Source organism: Tachysurus vachellii, chromosome 20, assembly GCF_030014155.1.
Source record: "Tachysurus vachellii isolate PV-2020 chromosome 20, HZAU_Pvac_v1, whole genome shotgun sequence".
In the NCBI taxonomy this organism is placed as follows: domain Eukaryota; kingdom Metazoa; phylum Chordata; class Actinopteri; order Siluriformes; family Bagridae; genus Tachysurus; species Tachysurus vachellii.
The window spans coordinates 6515001-6538209 of NC_083479.1; the positions used below are offsets into that span (position 1 = coordinate 6515001).

The window sequence follows — 23209 nt, forward strand, 5'->3', positions numbered from 1 at the left end:
ATACAAATGTTTTTGCTGTACACTGAAGACATTTGTGTATAAGATTCAAATTACATTTAATTTTTTTTAATTTACATTTTTTACATTTTTTTAATTTATACAATTAAGCAATTGAGGGTTAAGGGCCTTGCTCAGGGGCCCAGCAGTGGCAGCTTGGTGAACCTGGGATTTGAACTCACCACCTTCCGATCTTAAGTCCAGCACCTTAACCACTACTAAGCTACCACATCTAGATGTGTAAAACGCTTTGTTTGAATCCATCTTGTTTGAGACATCTCACTGACAGGTCTTTCTTGTTGCTCAGGTGTGTCCTGTTAGGTTGGTTTTTTAATCATTTAATACTTCTGAATGTCTAGTCTTTGAGATCTAGGTTTTACCTGTGAAGTTTACATTTGTTCTTAAAAAGGATTAACCTTCATGATGTCTTTTGGGAGAGGAGCAAGCCATTTTTAGACTTAAAAAAAGATGGAAACACGATCAGGGCCACTGCATAAACACTGGGATACACTGGCAATACAAGAATTTGTCCTGAAAAACAAAGAAATCACTGGTGTACTTTCACTAGTGCCAGGAAAGTAAAATAACAGCAGTTGATGACAGAAATACTGTGAGAAAAACCCAAACACAATAGTCAGTGATGTCAACAAGTGACCTCCACGGGGCAGCGGGTAAGTTAACAAAATCCACAAATTAATTAAGACTTTGAGAGCAGAAATATAGAGGACATAGCACAAGATCAGCAGAAAGAATCATAAGGCCAGAATGGAATTCCCAAAAAGTTATAGAATTCAAATGAACCTCTTCCGAGTGATGGAAAGTGTGGAGAAAGAAGGAATCTCCAAGATATCAGCTCATGTCATTGCATTGCTTGCTTCTGCTAGGGCTCAATAATTTTTATGGATGATATAGTAGTAGAATGAATTCAGAAGTCTCTAGAAATTTCTCTCTGCCATTTTACCGAGTGCATCTATTCTAAATAGGAGAAACCTGCAAGAAAAATTGGGTGTCCTTGTTCGATTTAGTTATTGCGAATAAGGGATATGCAACCTTAATTACGAAGTCTTATTTATTTAAATTACTTTAAGACTGTACTTTGCTAAGACAAAAAATGTTGGTTAGCCAGCAAAATTGTAACGTTCTAAGTTGTTCAGTGCTGTAGTTGTTAAGCAGGGGTGTGCAAAAATACTTGTTTGTGCATGAAGATTCAGAGAAGTTGAGTGGTAAGGGTTGCACACCTAAAGGGAATTGGACTAACATTTGTTTTGTTTTGAGGTAAGCTGTGCCAAAAATAAACTCCTTGAGAAAGAATGAGACAACCAGCTCAGAGTTGAGTGTGTGTGTGTGTGTGTGTGTGTGTGTGTGTGTGTGTGTGTCTCTCTATTTAAAATAAAACAGCTGAAAAGTGAAAGTAAAGAATAATGCATACATGTGAGATTCAAACCTTCCTTCGGCTTCCTCATTGCCTACATACACCTACATACATGTTACACTGGTGTAGAAACCTTGGCAATTAAGGCAGAGATGCCGTCATGAAGTCTTCGCCACTGAGTAAGAATATTATGTCTCTTGCCAGTCACCAGGAGACCCAGCACCAGGCACTCCTCCAGCTCCGCCAAGAGGATCAGTGCATCCAGGACCTGCTTAATGCCCAGGTTGCAAATTAACAGTGATCCAGAGTCCAGTATGTGTGCGCATGTAGGTGTAAAGAATAAAACCCATGAAAATAACAGCTAAGAATAAAGAGCACTTTTGAGTAGCTTCAAGCATGCCACCAATTTCCTCATTCCCTACCCAAATCTGGTACGTGTTATGCACGTGTAGATGTAAGTATCAGGAAATGAAAGCTCAAATTCTGATCCTGAAGTTGAAATTCTAATAATTTCCTTCATCTCAAAACTTGATCTGTGGTGTATATCAAAAACAAAATAACTGACCTTGCCATTCTAATTCTGTCAGAGAAGAGTTCTGCAGGCAGTTATTGGTCAATGTGTAAAAAAATCAGGTTATTGGTCAATGTGTTTATATTGTAAACTATTGAGTGTTGTTGTTAAAGTTTCAGCATTAACATAAGAATGAATCTGGATCATGTTTGAAATCAGATCATCATACAACATTGCTAGAAATGTTTCACACAAAACCTGGAAGGTCTTGGATGATCTATCAAAGTATACTGACATCCATTATAGTATATCTGATCTGATTTGCCTGATTTGATCATGGCTGTTGAGAAAATAAAACATTTTGAGGGAAACTAAAGAGGATTGTAGGGAAAACAGACTTTACCAGTCCAGGAAGCTGACTGTAATAATCAGCCTGACACACAGAATGAATTCTCTTGATGAATTCACACTGTTATTCTTAGACATTAGTTAACCTTCACTTTGCTGTGATTAAACCATGGTGACAACAATATGAAAATATTGTATTTTAAAGCATTTTACTTAAAAATAAAAAGCCTTGCTAATAGTTACACATGCGGGTGTTTTTTCCTATTTTTATTATTTATTTGCTAATTATTACATTCAAAAATATGCACTAATCTAGAAAAAAGAACACATACATAAAATAGACCTTTAAGTAGATTAGAAGGCTTTAAGTAGATTAGAAGGATTTCTAAAATCTGAATTGACAATTTGAAACATCAAAAAATGAATTAATAAAATAATATTGTGTGCCTATGTTTGTATTAGTCTATATAACATTATAAAGTTTTCTTCTTCTTCTTCTTCTTATTATTATTATTATACTACCATGAGGGGGGCACGGTGGCTTAGTGGTTAGCACGTTTGCCTCACACCTCCAGGGTTGGGGGTTCGATCCCCGCCTCCGCCTTGTGTGTGTGGAGTTTGCATGTTCTCCCCGTGCCTTGGGGGTTTCCTCCGGGTACTCCGGTTTCCTCCCCCGGTCCAAAGACATGCATGGTAGGTTGATTGGCATCTCTGGAAAATTGTCCGTAGTGTGTGAGTGCGTGAGTGAATGAGAGTGTGTGCCCTGCGATGGGTTGGTACTCCGTCCAGGGTGTATCCTGCCTTGATGCCCGATGACCCCTGAGAGAGGCACAGGCTCCCCGTGACCCGAGGTAGTTCGGATAAGCGGTAGAAAATGAGTGAGTGAGTGAGACACAGACAGACAGACGTATATGTATGTACAATGTAAATCTACCATGTTGTGTCATTACGAAACTGTTAATAAAATCTAACTGTAATGGCATCATATTCGCCAATTAGGGCGTAAATATAATACCAATTTTGCGTTAAAAATGTAAAGTGTTGTTGTAGTACCGCAAACCGCCGCAAGATGGCGGATCTGCTTAGCCATTGGCGTATTTGGTAAACAAGGTTAAAATGGAAATGCGGCATCTGACTTCATCCTCAACAGCCATTGTAGCTACCAAACAACATGTATATCTTAACAAGTGCCTAACAATTAATTTACCACTGACAGTTGTTAGCAATAGAAATATCTTGACCCGAGAAACGTCACGAGACATCATAAAAAAAGCAAGAAATAAACAACAATAGATATTTCACTCTTCAGCTGTGTTGCCAGATTGATAGCGAATAAGCAGAATAAAAGCAGCCAACAGTGTATTAATATATGACAATATAAAAATATAAGGTTAAAAATATAACAAAGGATTAGAATATTCACATGCATACACAATGTACTAATTAACAAATGTGCTTTTCTTAAGGCATCGCTACACATAAATATGATTACTTTTAACCTGCGTTGCCAATTTTGCTACCAAATTATAAAATCAGATTTCAGAAGCAATAACCATGTTTCCATTTCAAGATTTTATTAATAAAATTTAACAAATGACATCGTAATTTTTACTTTACCGCATAAATTCTAGTCAAAATTCTATCCTCTTTTTGCACTTTTTTTAAACCAGTAAACATGAAAAGAATCTTATTTCGTGGACCAGCTCAGTGAGGCCATCTCCACTCTTATTCAACTGTGTGTAGGAAGCAGTGAGATTCCTACTGTATGAAAAATTTCCAATCCAAAAATCCCAGAGAACATCTGACTGTTCTGAGCTGTCTGGTAATGAAATGCTTTAAAAAGAAATGAAATTATCTTGAACAACCCAACTCACATGCAAGACTTTGAAGACAATATGTAGCCATGAGTGTTTAACTTCTGATTTTAGGATATCAGATCATATATTTTTTTTCTAACTTTCTAAGAGATAGAATACAGCAGGTTCTTGTAACTTGACACGTCCAATATCATTAAAGAAACACAGGCTCTCCTCCCCTACCTTGCCAAATAAAAGAGCATTTTATGTGACTTTAATCAAACGTTTATCAAGTTTTTTTTTTAACCCTTTCATTTGTGTGCTGGCACAAAGGGTCGTCTGTGAAAGACGAAGTGTCCGTCAAGTGGACCACATACTTTCTAGGGAATTCTCAGGTGTGTTACTACTTGCCTGTTCAGAGAACTCGAAGATATGCTAATTCCTTTATTCCTTCTATTATCAAGCTACTAAATGCTGACCTTTTTCAGTCTGCAAATTGTTTTTTTTTTTTTTGCGACCCATTGAACTGTGCATGTGTTACCGTCATGCTGATATTAATGTACTAATGTAATGCTGCTGATTGTTTATGTTTTAATTTAAATTTTATTCATTCTGTTCTATGGATGGGTAGACAGTAAAAATAAATTGCCCTAAGGGATTAATAAAGCATCTGAATCTGACTCTGATTGCCCCATATACATTTAAAGATCAATTTTATCAATGTTCTTCAAATACCTTCTTATGTTAAATGGAGACCATTTAAGTGAGTTATAAATTATACAGTGATGAGTTTTAAATAAACTTCCAAGATTGCAAAGATTATTGAACACTGTATAGAGACATCAACACTTTTATTGTTTAAATGCATTTTGATAAACAACATCTGCATATCCCAAAACTGGTAATACAAGCTGTAAGACAAGTGTAAAGCAGTTTTAGATCAATATAGCACACTAGTTCTAAATTTTATTTTGCAAAGGATGTGATCAATGTAAGGTTTAAAAGTTTAGAATCGAGCCATAAACCAAAATATTTAGTTTGATTATTATTGTTATTATTAGATTTTTTTTTTTTTTTTAGATTTTGTTTCAAGAATCTTGTACAAAAAATGAAAATGGTCAGTGGCAATTTTGTCAAGTATTAAAATCTGATCAATGTTGGCGTTATTTATTGATTGTCCTGATTGTCATGATTTCAAGTGAAGTGACATGTTCAGCAAAAGTATGCAAGGACAACCGTATGCTGCTCAATTGTGTTTGAATAGGATCAACATTTGAATCATGATGAGTGAGCATCTTAGTCTTAATCTGTTGCATGCAAATCTATAAAGTTTGTATGGAGATCTGGTTTTATTTATTCAGTGCCAATGATAATCATTGTTGTCCAGTTGTTGTTCCAAGTAAATATAAATATAAACTAGACTTGTCAACAATTCTGACAAGTCTTGCATTTTAACATGCAACTATTAAGATGATTTGTACATACAAAAAGTGCAGAGCTAAAGAAATGAGCAGGCAAGCAGACAGGACTGTGTTGTGCACACTCACGCTGTGGCCATTTAATACATTCATTCATTCATTCATTCATCTTCTACCGCTTATCCGAACTACCTCGGGTCACGGGGAGCCTGTGCCTATCTCAGGCGTCATCGGGCATCAAGGCAGGATACACCCTGGACGGAGTGCCAACCCATCGCAGGGCACACACACACACACTCATTCACTCACGCAATCACACACTAGGGACAATTTTCCAGAGATGCCAATCAACCTACCATGCATGTCTTTAGACTGGGGGAGGAAACCGGAGTACCCGGAGGAAACCCCCGAGGCACGGGGAGAACATGCAAACTCCACACACACAAGGTGGAGGCGGGAATCGAACCCCGACCCTGGAGGTGTGAGGCGAACGTGCTAACCACTAAGCCACCGTGATTATTTTGAACTTGTTGTATGTGAATTTTCCAGGATGATAGTTGTTGCAAACATTACCTGAAGCTTTTGGCCCACATCTGTATGATTGTATGCATTGCACGATTGGTTAATTAGATAATTATATAATTGCATAAATTAGATGTCTTATTGAATAATAACATGGTATGTGTGTGTGTGTTTGTGTGTGTGTGTGTGTGTGTGTGTGTGTGTGTGTGTGTGTGTGTGTGTTTGTGTGTAAAGGATATAAAAAGTATACACATCGCTGTCAGGTTTTTGTGATTTAAAAAAAAATTAAACCAATATAAATAATTTCAGAAGATTTTCATTGCAATAAGGTACAATCATATTTTAATATCATATTACTCTGCATTTATATAAACATGTTTACAAATTGAGTTTATAGAATTACAATGCATTAATTATTATATCTGAATACTCATATTACTCTCCTTCTTAAATGTTTTTGTCATAGACCTTTTAATAAATGATGATCCTGTCTGCATTTAATTCATGTCTGCCTTTGAAATAAATTATGGAAGTACAACCGTAGTCTATAAAAGTATCTGAGTGCAAAAATCTGTTTTACTTCATATTACATCAGTACAGTAAGTAGAAAAACAAAAAAAAAACAATTTGTACCACAATGCAAAAATTAATACTTTAGAAATAAAAATTGATGAAATGCAAATAACAGTAATTTAAATACAGATAAGTGCCAGATTATTGACAATTGAGGGAAATATTTAACCTAATAAATCGCCTCCCATTCAACGCTGACAATAATGATACCACATGGAACAGAGATTTAGTAACACATTTCTAACCCATCAAAATACAGTAGCAAAAGTGACTTAAAAAATTCTAAAAGGATGGACTTGTGGCAAGCTCCCTGAGACGTCCAAGTCTGAAGCATATGAAGATGATGACCCTTTTCTGCTATTAGAATTTCAAGCAAATTTTTCTGCAGTTTCACCAAGTTAGCTAAAGCTAAGGAAAGCCAAAATGGGTTAACTGTTTTACTTTAAACAATACGGTGTTTGCTGCAGCGCAGTATGCACTGTTTGTTCATTCAGTTCATTGTTATTATTGCACAACTTCAATTCTTCAATTGTGATTAAATCCATTGGTTTAATAATGTTTTAAAAAAAGGAAACTTGAAATTTGTTATCCCTTAACACTTACTTTTCAAAAAAATCACAGTACAATTGTGTAGTTTAAAATACATTTACTCACTCACTCATTTTCTACCGCTTATCCGAACTACCTCGGGTCACGGGGAGCCTGTGCCTCTCTCAGGGGTCATCAGGGCATCAAGACAGGATACACCCAGAGGAAACCCCCGAGGCACGGGGAGAACATGCAAACTCCACACACTCAAGGCGGAGGCAGGAATCGAACCCCCAACCCTGGAGGTGTGAGGCGAACGTGCTAACAACTAAGCCACTGTGTCCCCAGTTTAAAATACAATCTAATAAAATAATAATAATAAAAATAAATGATTCCAACATGGCAGCATAATTGCACAGGCGTTATTGTTATTCTATACGTTTTAAAATACACTTTATTATAATTTTCAAAAGGACCAGATATATGCAGCTATTCTCATGTCATACTTTCTTGTCTTTTTAAACTTGCTGGAGGCTTAAAATCTCCCCTGAGTACCTGTAAAATAAGGCAAGAGAATTGTGCTGTTTACAACTTAATTGTAATCACCAATGTGTTGTATACAGTGCATTCAGAAAGTATTCAGGCCCCCTTTCACTTTCATTAATTGTCTATAGAAATAGGAATAGAAATGTCTGTAAATTTATAAAAAAGAAAAAACTTTGTCCTATGCTGTCTTGGCTTTGTGCTTAGAGTCGTTGTCATGTTGGAAGGCGAACCTTCGGCCCAGTCTGAGCTCCTGAGTGCTGTGAAACAGCTTTTTTTATTGAGGATATCTCTGTATTTTGCCCCATTCAGATTTCCCTCAACCCTGAACAGTCTCCTAGTCCATACTGCTAAAACACACCCCCACAGTATGATGCTGCCATCACCATGCTTCACTGTTCAGATGATATTGGGCAGGCTTTCATGTGTTTTGCACTGAGGAGAAACTTTCGTGTGTCCCCTCTGCCAAAGCCCAGATTGGTGGAGGGCTGCAGTGCTGGTAATTTTTCTGAAATTTTGTCCCATCTCTAAATTTCTAGTGTAGTTGCTTTCTCTCTCTCATTTTCTACCGCTTATCTGAACTACCTCGGGTCACGGGGAGCCTGTGCCTATCTCAGGCGTCATCGGGCATCAAGGCAGGATACACCCTGGACGGAGTGCCAACCCATCGCAGGGCACACACACTCTCATTCACTCACGCAATCACACACTACGGACAATTTGTTATCCCACCGGAGTACCCGGAGGAAGCCCCAGAGGCACGGGGGAGAAAATGCAAACTCCACACACACAAGGCGGAGGCGGAAATTGAACCCCCATCCCTGGAGGTGTGAGGCAAATGTGCTAACCACTAAGCCACCGTGCTTTAGGCTGTGGTTGTGTGGTTGTGGTTTAGGCTATTTACCTTTGTTGGTTTAACGTGATTAAGGATGGTAGTCATACTATACCCGTGCACTCATTGCGATTCAATTCTCGATGTTGCTGTCATTTATTTTATATAGATACATTTATTGTAGTTGCTGAGGGTCTGAATACTTATGAACATGTGAAATCCAATTTTATCATTTTAATAGATTTATAGACATTTCTAGAATTCTGTTTTCACTTTGTCATTAGGGGTGTAGATTAATGAGAATTTTTTTTTTAAATTAGAACAGTTGTAGTATCAGGCTTGCAACATATCAAAATCTAAAACCGTGAAGGGGACTGAATACGTTCTGATTGCACTGCAGGTATGTCAGAAAAGAAAGTCCTAGTAACAAATGTGAGCTACGGCAAAAGCACTTAAGTGAGTTCACATCTTTAACATACCCTTTCTGTATTATGAATCACTTCAGGATCTGGTTGTCCGTAGTCTGGGGGATTGGCCGTGGGGTCATAGCCCAGCTTGTAAAGCATTGGAGCAATCTTTTCCATATCTTTTAGCACATCATCTGGAATGTGGCCTACCCAGCGAGAGAGCGCCTCTAGGTTAACTGGTTTGATGACCTGGTCAGTGGAGCGCTCAATTCTGTAAAACACAGAAATAAAATAGTGACAATGATAAAAAGAGTTGCAGTTATATACTGCATCCTAAGTAACTCAAAATCTAAATTGGGCCCATTATGTAGTAATGTATTCTTAAAGTATTCCTTTCAACAAGTAGACTGACCGAGATAATGAAACTCCTCCAGGCTGTCCAATAGCTTTCTCATGGTGAAGTACCCCTTCATACCATGGTACATTCAGAAACTCCAGCACTCGCTCCATGGTGGTGCGTGGCTGCAGGACCAAATTTTCATAGCGTATGGCCAGGCAGCGTGTAGAACCTACAAGTGTGCACTGAAATAACATGACCTCTATTGCTTGGCTCCACTTGTTAAGGCAGTCTCTGTAGCTGGAAAGGTTAAAACCAGCAATTGTAACTTGTCTTGAAATCATAGAGTGTACTGAGGCCCGCCCATCACGTACCATAAGAATAAACTTTGAGCTGAAATCATAGCATAAGAAAACTGGTAAGAGTGAATATGGTGGATAAATAAGTGGAAATCCTTAAATCATGGCTCATTTAAAGTGTTGACAGGTTACAATTGACAGGTTAATCTATGACAAATAATATTTGTAAAGTAATATCTGTTTACGATACTGTGTAGCTTTTTACCACACCACTTACTTAGGAAATAATTTAGAGAGGTAGATGGAGCTTTTTAGCGTAAACGGATCCTTATTGCAGAGCAGCGGTGCAGGTTCACCATGACGAGCAATGACCTCGAGCAAGAAGGCAGCTGTAGCTGAGTCCAGCATCTCCTGGGTGATCCCCTCCTCATTCAGGGCTAAGCGGTCTTCTGATGACCTCCTCCAGCCATGGCGTGCAGACAGAATCCTGGGGATTACACGGGTCTCCTCTCCACAGCGGATATCCGGGTGGGCATCAAGCATGGCGCGCATTAGTGTGGTGCCTGAGCGAGGTACTCCACCAACAAACACCATTGGTGAGTTCTGGCTATAGTGATACAGGGTCTGATTGCTGCCCTTAACTAGTATTGACACTCCTAGCTTATGAGGATATTCACCTTGGCACATAAGCATGTTGTACAGTGCTTTCAAACTAGCATACACTCCAAAGAGACACAAAAGCACTATGAATCCCCGTCGAATAGACACCCGCATCACTCAGTCAGATGGCCACTATATTCAAAAAAGCCAAAAGACAGCAGAAGTGGTAGTTTTACACTCTTTTTGCTTTGAAAATGTTTCCAGGCACATTGCCCCAGAACAAGCCAGATCAAATTTGTTAGAAAATCGCTTTGTTACTGCATGTCTGTTTATAGCAAAGCTAAATACAGTACTAAAAATGCTGTACCCTGATTGTCATAGTAGAAAATCTAAAACACAAACACTGCTCATTTGCATGACTTATATCACAAGTGTACCATCACCAGAAAGATGCTTGAAGTTTAGTAATGACTAAGAGTATTAGGAAAAATATGTTGTTGATGTCTATAAGCAGGATGTGAGAAATGTTTGTACTTCTAACCTGTCGGCAAACCTACTTCCTGAAACCTAAATTTAATAACCTACTTTATTTCTTGCATGATAAGGACACTTGATTATGTTTTTGAATTCTTTTAAACACATACAAGAGACAAAAAAGCAAAAGTACTACTCCTCATGAGCAGTAACGGTTCTAATCATATTTTATACTGTACTGTGACACCACTAGTCACATAAGCTGTGTATTTTTAACATTCCTAGTAAAGAAATTTTAGCAACTTACTCTAGAGAGAAATCTGGCATTGTGTACTAACAGCAACTACATTCCTCATCTTCAGAAAGTAATCCTTTCCTCAACCATTTCTCTGATAAAAGTTGTAAAAAGCACAGAGGGCAACATGTGAAAAACATCCGCTCAGTTAAAATACAAGCAACTTCAGGAAGTAAGTGTGTTAGAGAAACGAGGCACTTTTGTATTTCGTGTTGCAACACGTAGTCAGGAAACAGAGGTGTGACTGAAAAATGCACATTTGTGACAAATCTTTCATAAAGAACACAAGTTTATTACGAAAGTTATACAATCTACCAATGATATTATTTCTATTTTTTCATCTCTATTCTGTCCAAATGTACATTAATCATATATGCATGAAAATAAATACATTATTTGTTCTCTGTTGTAGTATGACATCACTTGCATGGGAAAAATACTACTTTCAAACCTGCACTACAAACTTTATTAGGTACAAAGTCTTAAAATCACATACAGGAAGTGAAAGCACAGACAAACACACACACACACACACACACACACACACACACACACACACACACACACACACACACACACACACACACACAAGACAGCTCCTGCCGTAAGTGCATAATATTTATATTGGATAGTAAAACCAGTCACATTTTTAATTCTTCACCTTCTCAACAACTCCATTACACCGTCACCCTTTATTATAACCACCTTCCTCTTCCATATGGCCACTTCCCTATTTCATATCTTTCTCTCTGCTTCTCTGTAACCTTATTTGGCTGCATTGCATCCCATAGATTTGGAGATTTGGGAGGTTTGGGAGGTAGGGTAGCAGTGGAATTATCAGGAGCTATATACATCACTTCCTCTGCATTTGAGAATTCTTCCACAACACGTCTGTTCATATTGACACTTCATATTCTCTTGTGTCCTGCAAAGTATAACAACTGCATCAAATAGCTGATATTTATGCAAACAAAATCAGACATACAGATGCCCAGATTCAAACAACGTTAACATGCTAGTCATGTACAGTAGATGCCGTTTAAAGAATGTTCAGTTTTATACTCACCCCTCCAGTCTCATATAAAGGATTGTCAAACTCAGTCTCCACAGTGATCTGTCTGTATGGGTGGGGGTACATGAGAGGCAAGCGCAGGTTTGAATGACACCTGGATAACAAAATATAAAACAGGCATTCAAAAAGAAAGCTCAAACATTAAGTTTCATAAATGTGCTTACCAGCAACTTTCCAAATAATCACCTCATCTATTTTCTCATATGCAAAGACATTTAGATTTAGATTATGACATTTGATAAGACACCTTTTTTCAGATCCACTTAAGAAATGCTGTCAATAAACCAATAAATATATTCTGATTCTGGTTCACTATGATATAATCTAAGTCTGAAAAGCTCTATTAAGGAGGTAATATAGTAAGAAAAACACAGAAACAGAACAATAATTGAAATAAAGTGTCAGTCACCGGTTAAAGTTAAAGAGCAGTGATTTAGCTGTTCGGAGATTTTGGGGAAGATTATTCCACCATCTAGTTGCCATAACAGCCTTCCTTTTTTCCTTGAGAGATGATGGGACTGGTTGTACAATGCTAGATAATCAGAGGGAGTATGGTACAGTGTGGGGTGTGATAAGTGGGTGCCATTTTTGGCTTTGTAGGCAAGCATCAGTGTTTTAAACTGGATGTGGTTGTACAGATACAGACATAGTAATCCAGTGAAGGGAATGTAGCAATGGGGTGGTATGTGAGAACTTTGCAAAATTGAAGGATGAATGGATGAATTTTTCTGATGTTGTAAAGAAGATTAATATGAGTTTCAGATTAGCAATGTGAGACAAAAAGGACTTAGACTTATCCCTGGAGATCATAAGTTTCTGGCAAAGGAAAATCAAAAATCTGGATTGAACAGAGGTGTAGTTTTCTGTAGTAGAATGCTAGGAAATTTCTCGAAGGAAAGGACAGGATAGGTTTGAGAGAGGATGAAAGCTCAATGGGACCTCACCAAAAAATCAGACATACTGTAGAGGGGGAACAGAAGATGACATTGTACTTAGCACTTTGGGGCACAGTTGTGACACTAGTGAACCAGCATTAATGTATCCAATGATAGAGATTTAAGCACTTATGTATGTCACTCTGGATAAGGGCATCTGCCAAATGCTGTAAATGAAAATGTAAATGTAAATGTAAATAGTGAGTTTGCATGAAGCAGATGTGTATCACCTACATATCACCTGATGTGGCCGACCTAGATAGGGACACATCACCCGATGTGGCACAAATTCCAACACTAATGAGGATGGACAAGAGAGTCCTGTGGCTTACTTTAAAGAATACTGCTGAAAGGTTTAGGAGTATGAAGACTGATGACTTTTGGATGATCTATCAGCATGGGGCTTCTCAGTGCCATGAGCAGTTTGTGTGGAATGTGCTGGTTTGAAGCTGGACTGGTTAGGATCTTGTTGTAGACAAGTCAGTAGTTGCTGATGTTCGGGCGGTCCAAAGAGAGTTCTTTCGGAATGAGATTAACCCTAACTCCCTTTAATGTACTTGGTATCCAGATGTTATAGAACCATAAATAAGAGTAATATTTTTCAATCGTCTCATTATATAGATGGCAAATGGAAGCCAGAGGAGCCGGATAAAAAGGGAAGAAAAGATGTTGTGAAGCATGTACGTGTACTGTAAATATCTTACAGTGGTATCTTCTACTCCTTGTAGAAGACAATCTTAGAAGAAGCAAATACACTGTATTCTAGTCAAGATTTTAAAGTATGCTAACCTTCTGACATAGATATAGGTGCCTCCAAGAAAGACAGAAAGTAATAGTACTAATATGAATATCGCCAGAGCCATGCTTCCACCATCCAGCGATGAATCTGCTGTAGCTTCTGCCACTAGAGAAGTAGAACACATTAGTAAGAAGAATTCAGAAATACAACTAATTCAGCCATTTACATAAATATGACAATGTTACACAATTATTATTGTGAAATTATGAAATAATGCACTTGTTTATGGAGTTGTATGGAGCTTAAAAGTGGTCATTTAAAACATTAATAATTTTATTGTCATGCTTGATATAATTAAAAACTGGACACTGGCCAAACTCTTATTAGCTATAGGTTGGAATAATACAATAACAAGACTTACCTTCTAAAGCGTGGTTGCCAGAGCATTCATGATTAGCTACATTTGCAAAAAAGAAAAAAGTATTAACAATACATTTACATATATTTACATACAAATACATTCATTCATTCAATCATTTTTCTACCGCTTATCCAAACTACCTCTGGTCACGGGGAGCCTGTGCCTATCTCAGGCGTCATTGGGCATCAAGGCAGGATACACCCTGGACGGAGTGCCAACCCATCGCAGGGCACACACACACTCATTCACTCACGCAATCACACACTACAGACAATTTAGAGATGCCAATCAACCTACCGTACATGTCTTTGGACCGGGGGAGGAAACCGGAGTACCAGGAGGAAACCCCTGAGGCACGGGGAGAACATGCAAACTCCACACACACAAGGCGGAGGCGGGTATCAAACCCCCAACCCTGGAGGTGTGAGTGCTAACCACTAAGCCACCGTGCCCCCCATACAAATACATATATTTATTAAATATGACAAGGTTTACCTCTACACATGGGTAGTGGACCACTCCAAAAGGAAGGATTCCCCAGTATGCACTTGATTGTGATCTCACCAATGAGCTCATAACCCTGATAACACATGAAGTTCAGGGACTCGCCAGGCAGATACTGCCGCTTATACAGAATCTGATAACCATTCTCAGGAAGTCCAGGATTCTCGCAGGACACTGACTCTTCCACTAGGATAATGTGAAAGAAATTGATCAAGTTCAAAGTCTGTAGGAGAGAATTTTCTTAACTGAGTTATCAAAACTTACAGATGCAATGTGGCAAGTGAGATGTCCATACTGGAGTTCCAGGTTCACGGCCATAGCAAGTTAAAATGGCACCACCCTGCAGTATGTAGCCTAGATTGCAACTGTACTGAATGGTAGCTCCTACCAACAGTTTGGGATCCGAAAGCGTCCGTACAGAGTTCTCAACATGACCTGGGTCTGTACAATACATAACTAGCAGAAAAAGGACAGAGAGGATGGATTTGTTCTACTTCATACTGATTTTACAAGAGTGTATTTTTTTTTTAATCTACAATCTGCAATCATCCTTAACATTATCATATTTTTCTTGGTCATTAACAAAATGCATGTCATTAACAACAAGTAATAAATAATATGAATGATGTTACTTGAGAGATGAAGAAAAAAACACATTTACAATATTGCTTAATGATACTTTCTTATCATTCTCACCACACATCTCATTGTGCCATTATACAAAAGCAATTCCAAATAACCATTTCTTCTATGCACAACATGGACAACAAACAGCATTTCACAATTTAAAAACCTAAAGACAGACAATCACATCTTCCTTGGTTAATACATTATAATACAACATTCCCACATAATACAACCAGTTGTGGGTTCTATGTTATTCAGTTTTGCATTTTTGCCTTTATCATTATCTTATGTTTGGGGCACTCCACGATAACCAGAACACAATTCACTTTTATTTATCTTCTACTGAAATTGGCATTAGATCAATGGCAACAATAATAATTGTCTTTACTCTTTATGCTGAAAAAGTATGGCAGACTGCAGGTGCGTATACTACAGTATATCTAGATTCAAATTCACCTACAACAGAACATTTGTTAGATTTCTTGTGAATGAACAAACAATGAAACAATAAACAGCTGGACAGCTGGAATGAATCCTAATATTAATGAATTAAATTGGAATACTGGACATTCACAGTTACTACTCTAACTGATAATTAGCTCACTTTTCTCACAGAAGGGAGGCTGGGTGCTCCAGCTCAGGTCCAGCTGACAGGTCAGGGTCTCTCTGCCTACCAGATCATAGCCTGGGTCACATTGATAAGTGATTCGTGTCCCTCGCACCAGTGCAGTGTGTGATGTTGTCTTCCAGCCATTCTGAATCTCAGGCAGATCCGGGCATGAGTCATTATGAGACACCTCTGATATAAAGATAAAATAACATGATCTTAATTTCATGGTGAGGTGCAAAATAGTAATTTCAACATCCACCCCAAGTAATAAGATTAGTCAAATGTTGGGCTTTCTCCTGATTGTGAAATCATAATTACCACAGTTAACTATAGCTATATGAACTGGTTTGTATATTTAACCCATAATGATTGACTTTCTGCCAAAGATAACTATGATCATCATGGTTTGATTGTTTGACCATGTTTTTTTGTTGCTGTTGCTTGTTTGTTTTTTTCCACGGCTCTGGTATAAATAGGGATTTATTTCCACCAAACTATGTTAATTATGCTTTTACAATTGTAACTTTACGGGTAATTGAAAGTTCTTAAGAATTGCAGGTTTACCAATTACGGTAATATGGTCCTAATTGCAATGTTTACCATAGTATATAATAACTATTTGATGTGTGTATATAGTGAGCATATAATAATTATTAATCAAATAATGATCAAAATAATGATCAACAAACACAGATCATAATAAAGTAATGACCTAGACACTTGGTGTTGGGAATCCATGTGCAGACAATCCAAATCGCAGCAGCAAAAATATTCAAATCGCACAAACAATAAATAGGAAAAATGGGAAAAACAGGCAGAGGTCATACATATAGAAAACTAACAAATGGAATATAACAACAGCTCGGTATGCAGTGGAACTGGCAATATTTCGCATAGAACAGAGCATGTGGTTTAAATGTCTTTGAAACCTGGAATTAACCTTGGCCCAGATTTGGCTCAATACTTGGGTGAGGGCTCCCTCTGGTGACTCACAGGGCCCCCTCCTCTATTAACACCTATTTTCTTCGACACAGCCAGCTGCAGGGTCTTGGCACGGGTCTGTCCAAGTTCATGCGATAGAATTCTTCGGTCAGGGTTGGACCCAGGATGTTGTTAGCACTGACCAGGATTGTTCCTCTGGGCTGTATCCTTCCCAGTCTACAAGGTATTGAAGTTGTCCAGTTATGTAGCTGCAGGCAGCTGGTGGGAAGGATTAGATTGAATACACATGAGGCTTTTTGTATTAGAGTGTTAGAGTGTGCAGGCTAGTCGATACATAGGCCTTGAAAGATGGGGATTCTGGAGGCGGGGCTTCTGTCAGTTGTGTTTGTTGGATTTCCTCTGTGACGTCCCATTGTCCTGGTTTTAAGCTGACAAATGGAAGCAAGATGGTTTTGGCGAGTGTGGGTTGGTTTATGGGGTCATGACGATATAAAAGGGTTTTTTACTGTTCTTGCTGTGATAATATGGCCCCGATTCCACATGTAGAGACTTTGACCGAGATCCTGATGTTTCAGAATGGGACCTGTTGTAAACCGGTGTTTCAGATTCTCAAAACAGATTTGGCTGTCAATGTAGACAATGATGTATCTATTGATCGAGTCCAGTTCTCAGTTGCTCCTGAGGCGAAGAATCTTGCGAAGGCAGGTAATGTGGAGGGTCGAATGTACCCCACTGTCAGGGCTTCTTCTATATAAATCTCCATGGCATGGCTAGCAGTTCAATCAGGCAGACTAAGGGCCAATGAGGGGGGATTACTGTAAGTGGCCTGTTCTTGCTGAAGACTTATTTGAGGTGTTTGTTCTCCTGGGTAATTCTAATACGATCATGAGGTTCTGGGCTTTCCATGTACATACTGTAGATAGTCAGGCAGTGGCAAGTAACATCATATTGCAGGCAGTGGTTCATGGAGAAGGGAGACTATTGTATGAGATCTTTGTCCTGTCAAAAAAGGAAAGGGTTGTGATGCTGAAGCCAGGGGAACCACAGAATAAGAGGGGTATAGGGAGAGGAGATAATGTAGAAAGTCAGTTCCTCTGTGTGAAGATCCAACTGTGAGTGTTACAGGATGGTTTGATGGAAGCATAAATATGTATTCAAATTGGATTTTAAAATGCTTACCATGAGCGATGCATTTATATTCAAATGCTCCATAATCTTTCAAAAAAGGCTTTAAACATCATCCAAGTTTGTGGAAAATATATTTTGTGTTTAAAACATACACATACAAATCTTACAGTCAACTGTTATTTGACTAGTAGCAAGTAGGCCAAGAAAAGAAAAAGCTTTCTCACTTTTTTGAGCCAGTCATAAACTTTAGGTCTTCTGGTCTTTATTTAGTAAAGCAATCATGTTATATATGCTGTAAAATTAAGAAGGATTATCCATGGTATATACAAGGCTGCCAACTCTCACGCATTCAGCGTGAGACTCACGCAATTGACTCAAATCTCACGCTCTCACGCCACACACCCATATTCTCACGCAGACTCGTTCAGCAGTAAGGAAAATAAATCGCGCAGCATGATCTCGCAAAGCAACGGGCAGAGAGACCAGACAGACAGTGTAGTGAGTTTTTTGTGACAACTGTGAGGGAAATATAGAATTTATTCCCATAAACTGTGTAGTCAGCCGTTCTCCCTCCCATCTGCACCGTGTGAATTGTGAACGCAGGCAGGTCAGTGATTTACAGGGCGCTCCGTGTCTCCGTCCAGTTCAGGCTAGTAACTAATAGGCCTATGCTGTTATATAGTTTATATAGAATTAAGTTAGCATTAGCAGAGTTGTTTGTTTTGCAGCACTGAGCAGTTATTTTACATAATTTTATCATAAAAAAAAGTACAAAAGAATTTCCAGATGATAAATATCTGGACATGCCTAGTAGTTAATTTTAATTATTGTTTTCTTGACATCCCATATAAAAATGATTTTATTTATATCAATCACAACTCATCAATCATGTCCAGATATTTGACTGGTGGTGGTGTCAGTATGGATAAATTAGAATTTTCTGTTGTAGGATGTTATCTAAAGTGTCAGGGACAGGCAATAAAAGAACGCTTGTATCAATGTGTTAATCCTATTTCTGTAAAATGTAATGTAATGTAAATCTCCCAAGAAATTCTGTACAGATACCAAATACTTAATCAGTGTTGTAATGTGACGGAGTACAAATACTTCGTTACTGTACTTACGTAAGTAGAAATTTCATGTACAGTATCTGTACTTTACTTCGTTATTTAAACTTTTACTCCACTACATTTCCTAGATAAAATGTATACTTTTACTCCACTATATTTCCACTAAGCATCTTCGTTACTCGTTACTACAAAATAAAATGAGAAGAAATGTGTGCGACTGCAATAAGTGTGCAGTCGCACACACGCGCAGTCAGAGCTGGAGGCATTGATCTATAACGTTAATCGGCTGAAAGCCGCAAATACGGCAACCAAAAGCAGTGAAATTTCACTATTCTTATTACCAAAGTTGTAGCACAAACAAAATAGTAATGCAAACAATCCATTCAATACTAAATAAAAATAACATTTATTGATTTGGTCTTTGTCTTGTGAATATTTTTTTATTAATGACTGCATTCATTGGACACACTGTTCGTAGAGAATGCACACATACTGTACATAAACTGATTTGATTCAAGATTGGCATCATTACATCATGCATAAAATTTTGGTGTCCACTTTTGCCATTTTAAATAATGCCATAACTTTTGTCTTACTATGTAGTCATATAATATATAATATAAAACTCTTCTTGTTTTAAATTCTCACTGAGGGCTAAAACTGCCTAAAGATGAAATCCTAGAACCGCCCCTGCTCTTATGCCTACCGAAAAATCACAGAAATTTTACTTTTTACTTTTACTTCAAATACTTAAGTACATTAAATATCAGAAAATTACTTTTGATACTTAAGTACATTAAATATCAGATACTTTAAGACTTTTACTTGAGTAATATTCTAAAAGGTAACTTTCACTTCTACCAAAGTCTTTTTCTAGTACGATACTTGTACTTTTACTCAAGTAGTACTTTCTAATACTTTATACAACACTGTACTTGATACACTTCTGCTAATGCATGGATTTTGTGTTTGCATTTTTTCCACACAAAGCCACGCCCCTCCGTAAGCCACTCCCCATAACCAAAGCCTTGCCCCCAAAATCTCACTCTAAGCCGAACTCAAAAGTTGGCAGCCATGTGTATATTAGGGAAGCAGCAAAACTAAAAAAAAACTCAGATATATGCTGTTTCATAATTACATACAGAAAAACCATGTCATAAAACAGGTACCAAGGTCTCCAAGCTAATGTGTAGGAGACAAATTAAACAAAATATTTAGATGTTAAACTTCCTTAACCAGACGTTTGGATGGAAAATAAATCACCAGCACTGTGCCAAGTCTCAGTCACAAAAAGAATATTGTGGGAAATTAAGCAACTATCAAAGAGAAAACATTTTTTGCACAACATCTCTTGCGTTAATAAGGGTTATTCTGCCTGAGGTAAAATCCAAGATTGGTGGTAAAACTAGTATTTTTCACAGAATTTTCTATTTGTAGCCAAGGTAAACAAGTACTATGAGCTATTTCAGATATGCAAATCTTTATCACACCTGAAAGGTGAAAGGAAACTTTGCAACCGAGGTCTGCTGACTGGGAAGACCAAGCAGTTTGCTGCTAGTTAGAATGAGTTGACTTGGGCCCAGAAGGACATCAGCAGCACTTCTTAGATTTGACTGTGGAGAAAGAGAACCCTTTGCCTATTGCCTTTTCCCTCAACTCCTTCAGGTAATGGAAGAAACCTGAAAAAGTTTAATGAAACTCTCAGGCAAATGTAATCAGAACACAGAATATCAGAATATATGTTGCAGAAGTCCTGCCATCCCATTTCTAGGTCCTCAACTATAGTGTCTTCATGGAAGAGGCTGGCCAGGTATTTAATAATCCTTCTCTTTAGTTTCTTCTCTCTTTTCCACAAGATGCTGCAGCTGATCCCCTAAAAGGTGAAAGATCAGCAATGTAAGCACTGTGGAGCGATGAAGCACCTACAATCGGGCTGTCCTCCAGTGGACAGTCTTTGCAGTCTCACAATCCCCCCTCAATCAGTATTAGTAAGTACTAATATGAAGCACAGACCTTGGTGGAAGCATGCTGTCAGAAGCTGCTCGGACATGTCCCCATTTGACTACCAGAGGGCCATCTGATGGGACTAGTTTTTAAGCCTTTGTTTTTGTTCTGTCTCATGTGCTTTTATTCCCTCCATGTTCCACCTGACATATTGCCCTGTTCTCATTTTCCCCTGATTAATTAAATTTCAATTCAATTTATTTGTATAGCGCTTTTAACAATTTCCCATTGTCTCAAAGCATCTTTACAGAAGTATGGAAACAGAAGTGAGAGAAAAAGAAATAAATATATAATAATAATAATAATAAAGAAGTGAATATATACAATTAAAGTTTAAAATTAATTTAAAAAAGATTACCTTAAAATTTAAAATACTCTATATAAGATAAGATAAGATAAGATAAGATATACCTTTATTCGTCCTGCAATGTTACAGCAGCAAACAGAAAGAAATGCTAATATATATATATATATATATATATATATATATATATATATATATATATATATATATATACACACACACACACACACACACACACACACACACGACATGATATAATATACAGTATATACACAACACAATGTATAAATACAAAGAAGAAAAAATAGACCATGAGTACATAGTTATGCTAACAGACATATTGCACACATGTAATATTGCACATTTTTCAAAATTTCTGTTATTGCACATGTGTTGTTTAAATACTTTGTTGTTGTTATTATTGCAGTTAAACAGTAATCCAGTGTGTAGTTATGATGACTGCTTCACTGGGAGCGGCTTTGGTTGTAAAGTCTAATAGCAGCAGGGAGAAAAGACTCCCTGTATTGCTCCTTCAGACTCTTAGGATGTAACAGTCTGTCACTGAAGGAGCTGCTCAGAAATGAAACTGTTTCATACAGGGGGTGAGAGTCCTTCTCCAGCAATGATGATAATTAATTTACCATCGTCCTTTCTCCCACCTCCTGTACAGTGTCCAGAGGAATCCCCAGGACCGAGCTGGCCTTCCTGATCAGCTTGTCCAGTGTCTTCCTTTCTGCAGTAGAGATGCCACACCATAGAATATGGCTGAGGCCACCACAGAGTCAAAAAAGGTCTTCAGTAGCTCTCCCTGGACTCCAAAAGACCTTAGTCTACTCAGCAGAAAGAGTCTGCTCTGTCCTTTCTTATTGATTGCCTCAGTATTGTCTGTCCAGTCCAGTTTGCTGTTCAGAAGAACACCCAGGTTTTTGTAAGAGTCCACTCTCACAATGTCCTTTCCCTGAATGATCACTAGGGTAATGAAGTTTGTTTGTGCCTACGGAAATCCACCACCAGTTCTTTGGTTTTCCCCGCATTTAACTGAAGGCAGCAGTCCACAAAGTTCTGGGTCAGTCCTCTGTACTTGTCATCATCATCTGTGATCAGACCGACGATGGCAGAGTCATCAGAGATCTTCTGCAGGTGACAGGTTGCTGAGCTGAACATGAAGTCTGCAGTGTAGATGGTGAAGAGGAACGGGGCCAGAACCGTTCCCTGCGGGTTCCCAGTGTTGCAGACAACCATGTCAGACTCACAGTCACGAGTCCTCACATACTGTGGTCGGTCTGTGAGGTAGTCCAATATCCAAGCATATGATGGTCCACTCCCATGCACACCATCTTATCCCTCAGGAGCACAGGTTGGATGATGTTAAAAGAAAAACATGACTCTCACTGTGCTCCCAGCCTTTTCCAGGTGGAAAATAGCCCGATTTAAGATGAAGATGACATCGTCTTCCAGTCCAATGCCAGGTTGGTATGCAAACTGAAGTGGATTGATGGGCTCACCAGAGGCCGGAGATGAGTAAGCACCAGCCTCTCCAATGTCTTCATCAGATGCAAGGTCAGTGCTACTGGTCGGTAGTCCCCAAAGTCTTTTGGGCGCAGCCTTTTTGGTACAGGCACCAAACAGGATGTTTTCCACCTTCCCCAGCTTCAGGCTCAGGTCAAACATGTATGGCAATATGCCGCACAGCTGGTCTTCACAGGTCTTAAGGAGCCTGGAGCTGATGCCGTCTGGACCCGCAGCCATCCTCACTTTGATTTTCCTGAGCTCCATAATCACCTGGGGCAGTGTGTATTGGTTGAAGTGGGGCTGGATGGAATTGGCGGGGGGTGGTGTAGGTGTGTTGTGTGTAGGCTGTGAGCTGATAGCAATGCAGAGAGAGGTGGGGCAGGAACAGCTTGCTGTGGAAGCAGAGAAGGGGGTTGCAGCAGAGGGGACTGGATGGGGGGATGGGAGGGTGGCTGATCAAATCTGTTAAATAATAGATTTAGATCTTTC

General features: G+C 38.5%; 2 protein-coding genes across 3 annotated transcripts in view; both read right to left on the minus strand.

Annotated features, from left to right (window-relative positions):
• Window positions 1-6289: 6289 nt before the first annotated feature.
• tpst2 (tyrosylprotein sulfotransferase 2) lies at window positions 6290-11024 on the minus strand. 2 transcript variants are annotated; one of them, XM_060895736.1, is made up of 5 exons: window positions 10865-11021; window positions 9761-10275; window positions 9260-9577; window positions 8920-9118; window positions 6290-7620 (listed from the first exon to the last, which is right to left on the minus strand). In XM_060895736.1, the coding sequence occupies exons 2-5, from the start codon at window positions 10255-10257 to the stop codon at window positions 7561-7563; spliced, it is 1074 nt and encodes a 357-aa protein (XP_060751719.1). In that variant the 5' UTR covers window positions 10258-10275; window positions 10865-11021; the 3' UTR covers window positions 6290-7560. The 2 variants fall into 2 exon arrangements, with proteins under 2 accessions (XP_060751719.1, XP_060751720.1); XM_060895737.1 differs by having other exon boundaries at window positions 9761-11024.
• A 160-nt stretch (window positions 11025-11184) lies between these two features.
• LOC132863127 (seizure 6-like protein) overlaps window positions 11185-23209 on the minus strand; it is a 51899-nt gene continuing 39874 nt past the window's right edge. Inside the window, exons 11-17 of the mRNA XM_060895735.1 lie at window positions 15755-15949; window positions 14788-14979; window positions 14515-14709; window positions 14020-14055; window positions 13649-13763; window positions 11919-12018; window positions 11185-11777 (exon numbers count right to left, since the gene is read on the minus strand). Of these exons, the coding sequence (XP_060751718.1) occupies window positions 11748-11777; window positions 11919-12018; window positions 13649-13763; window positions 14020-14055; window positions 14515-14709; window positions 14788-14979; window positions 15755-15949 (863 nt within the window). The 3' untranslated portion in view covers window positions 11185-11747. The remainder of the gene's footprint in view (window positions 11778-11918; window positions 12019-13648; window positions 13764-14019; window positions 14056-14514; window positions 14710-14787; window positions 14980-15754; window positions 15950-23209) is intronic.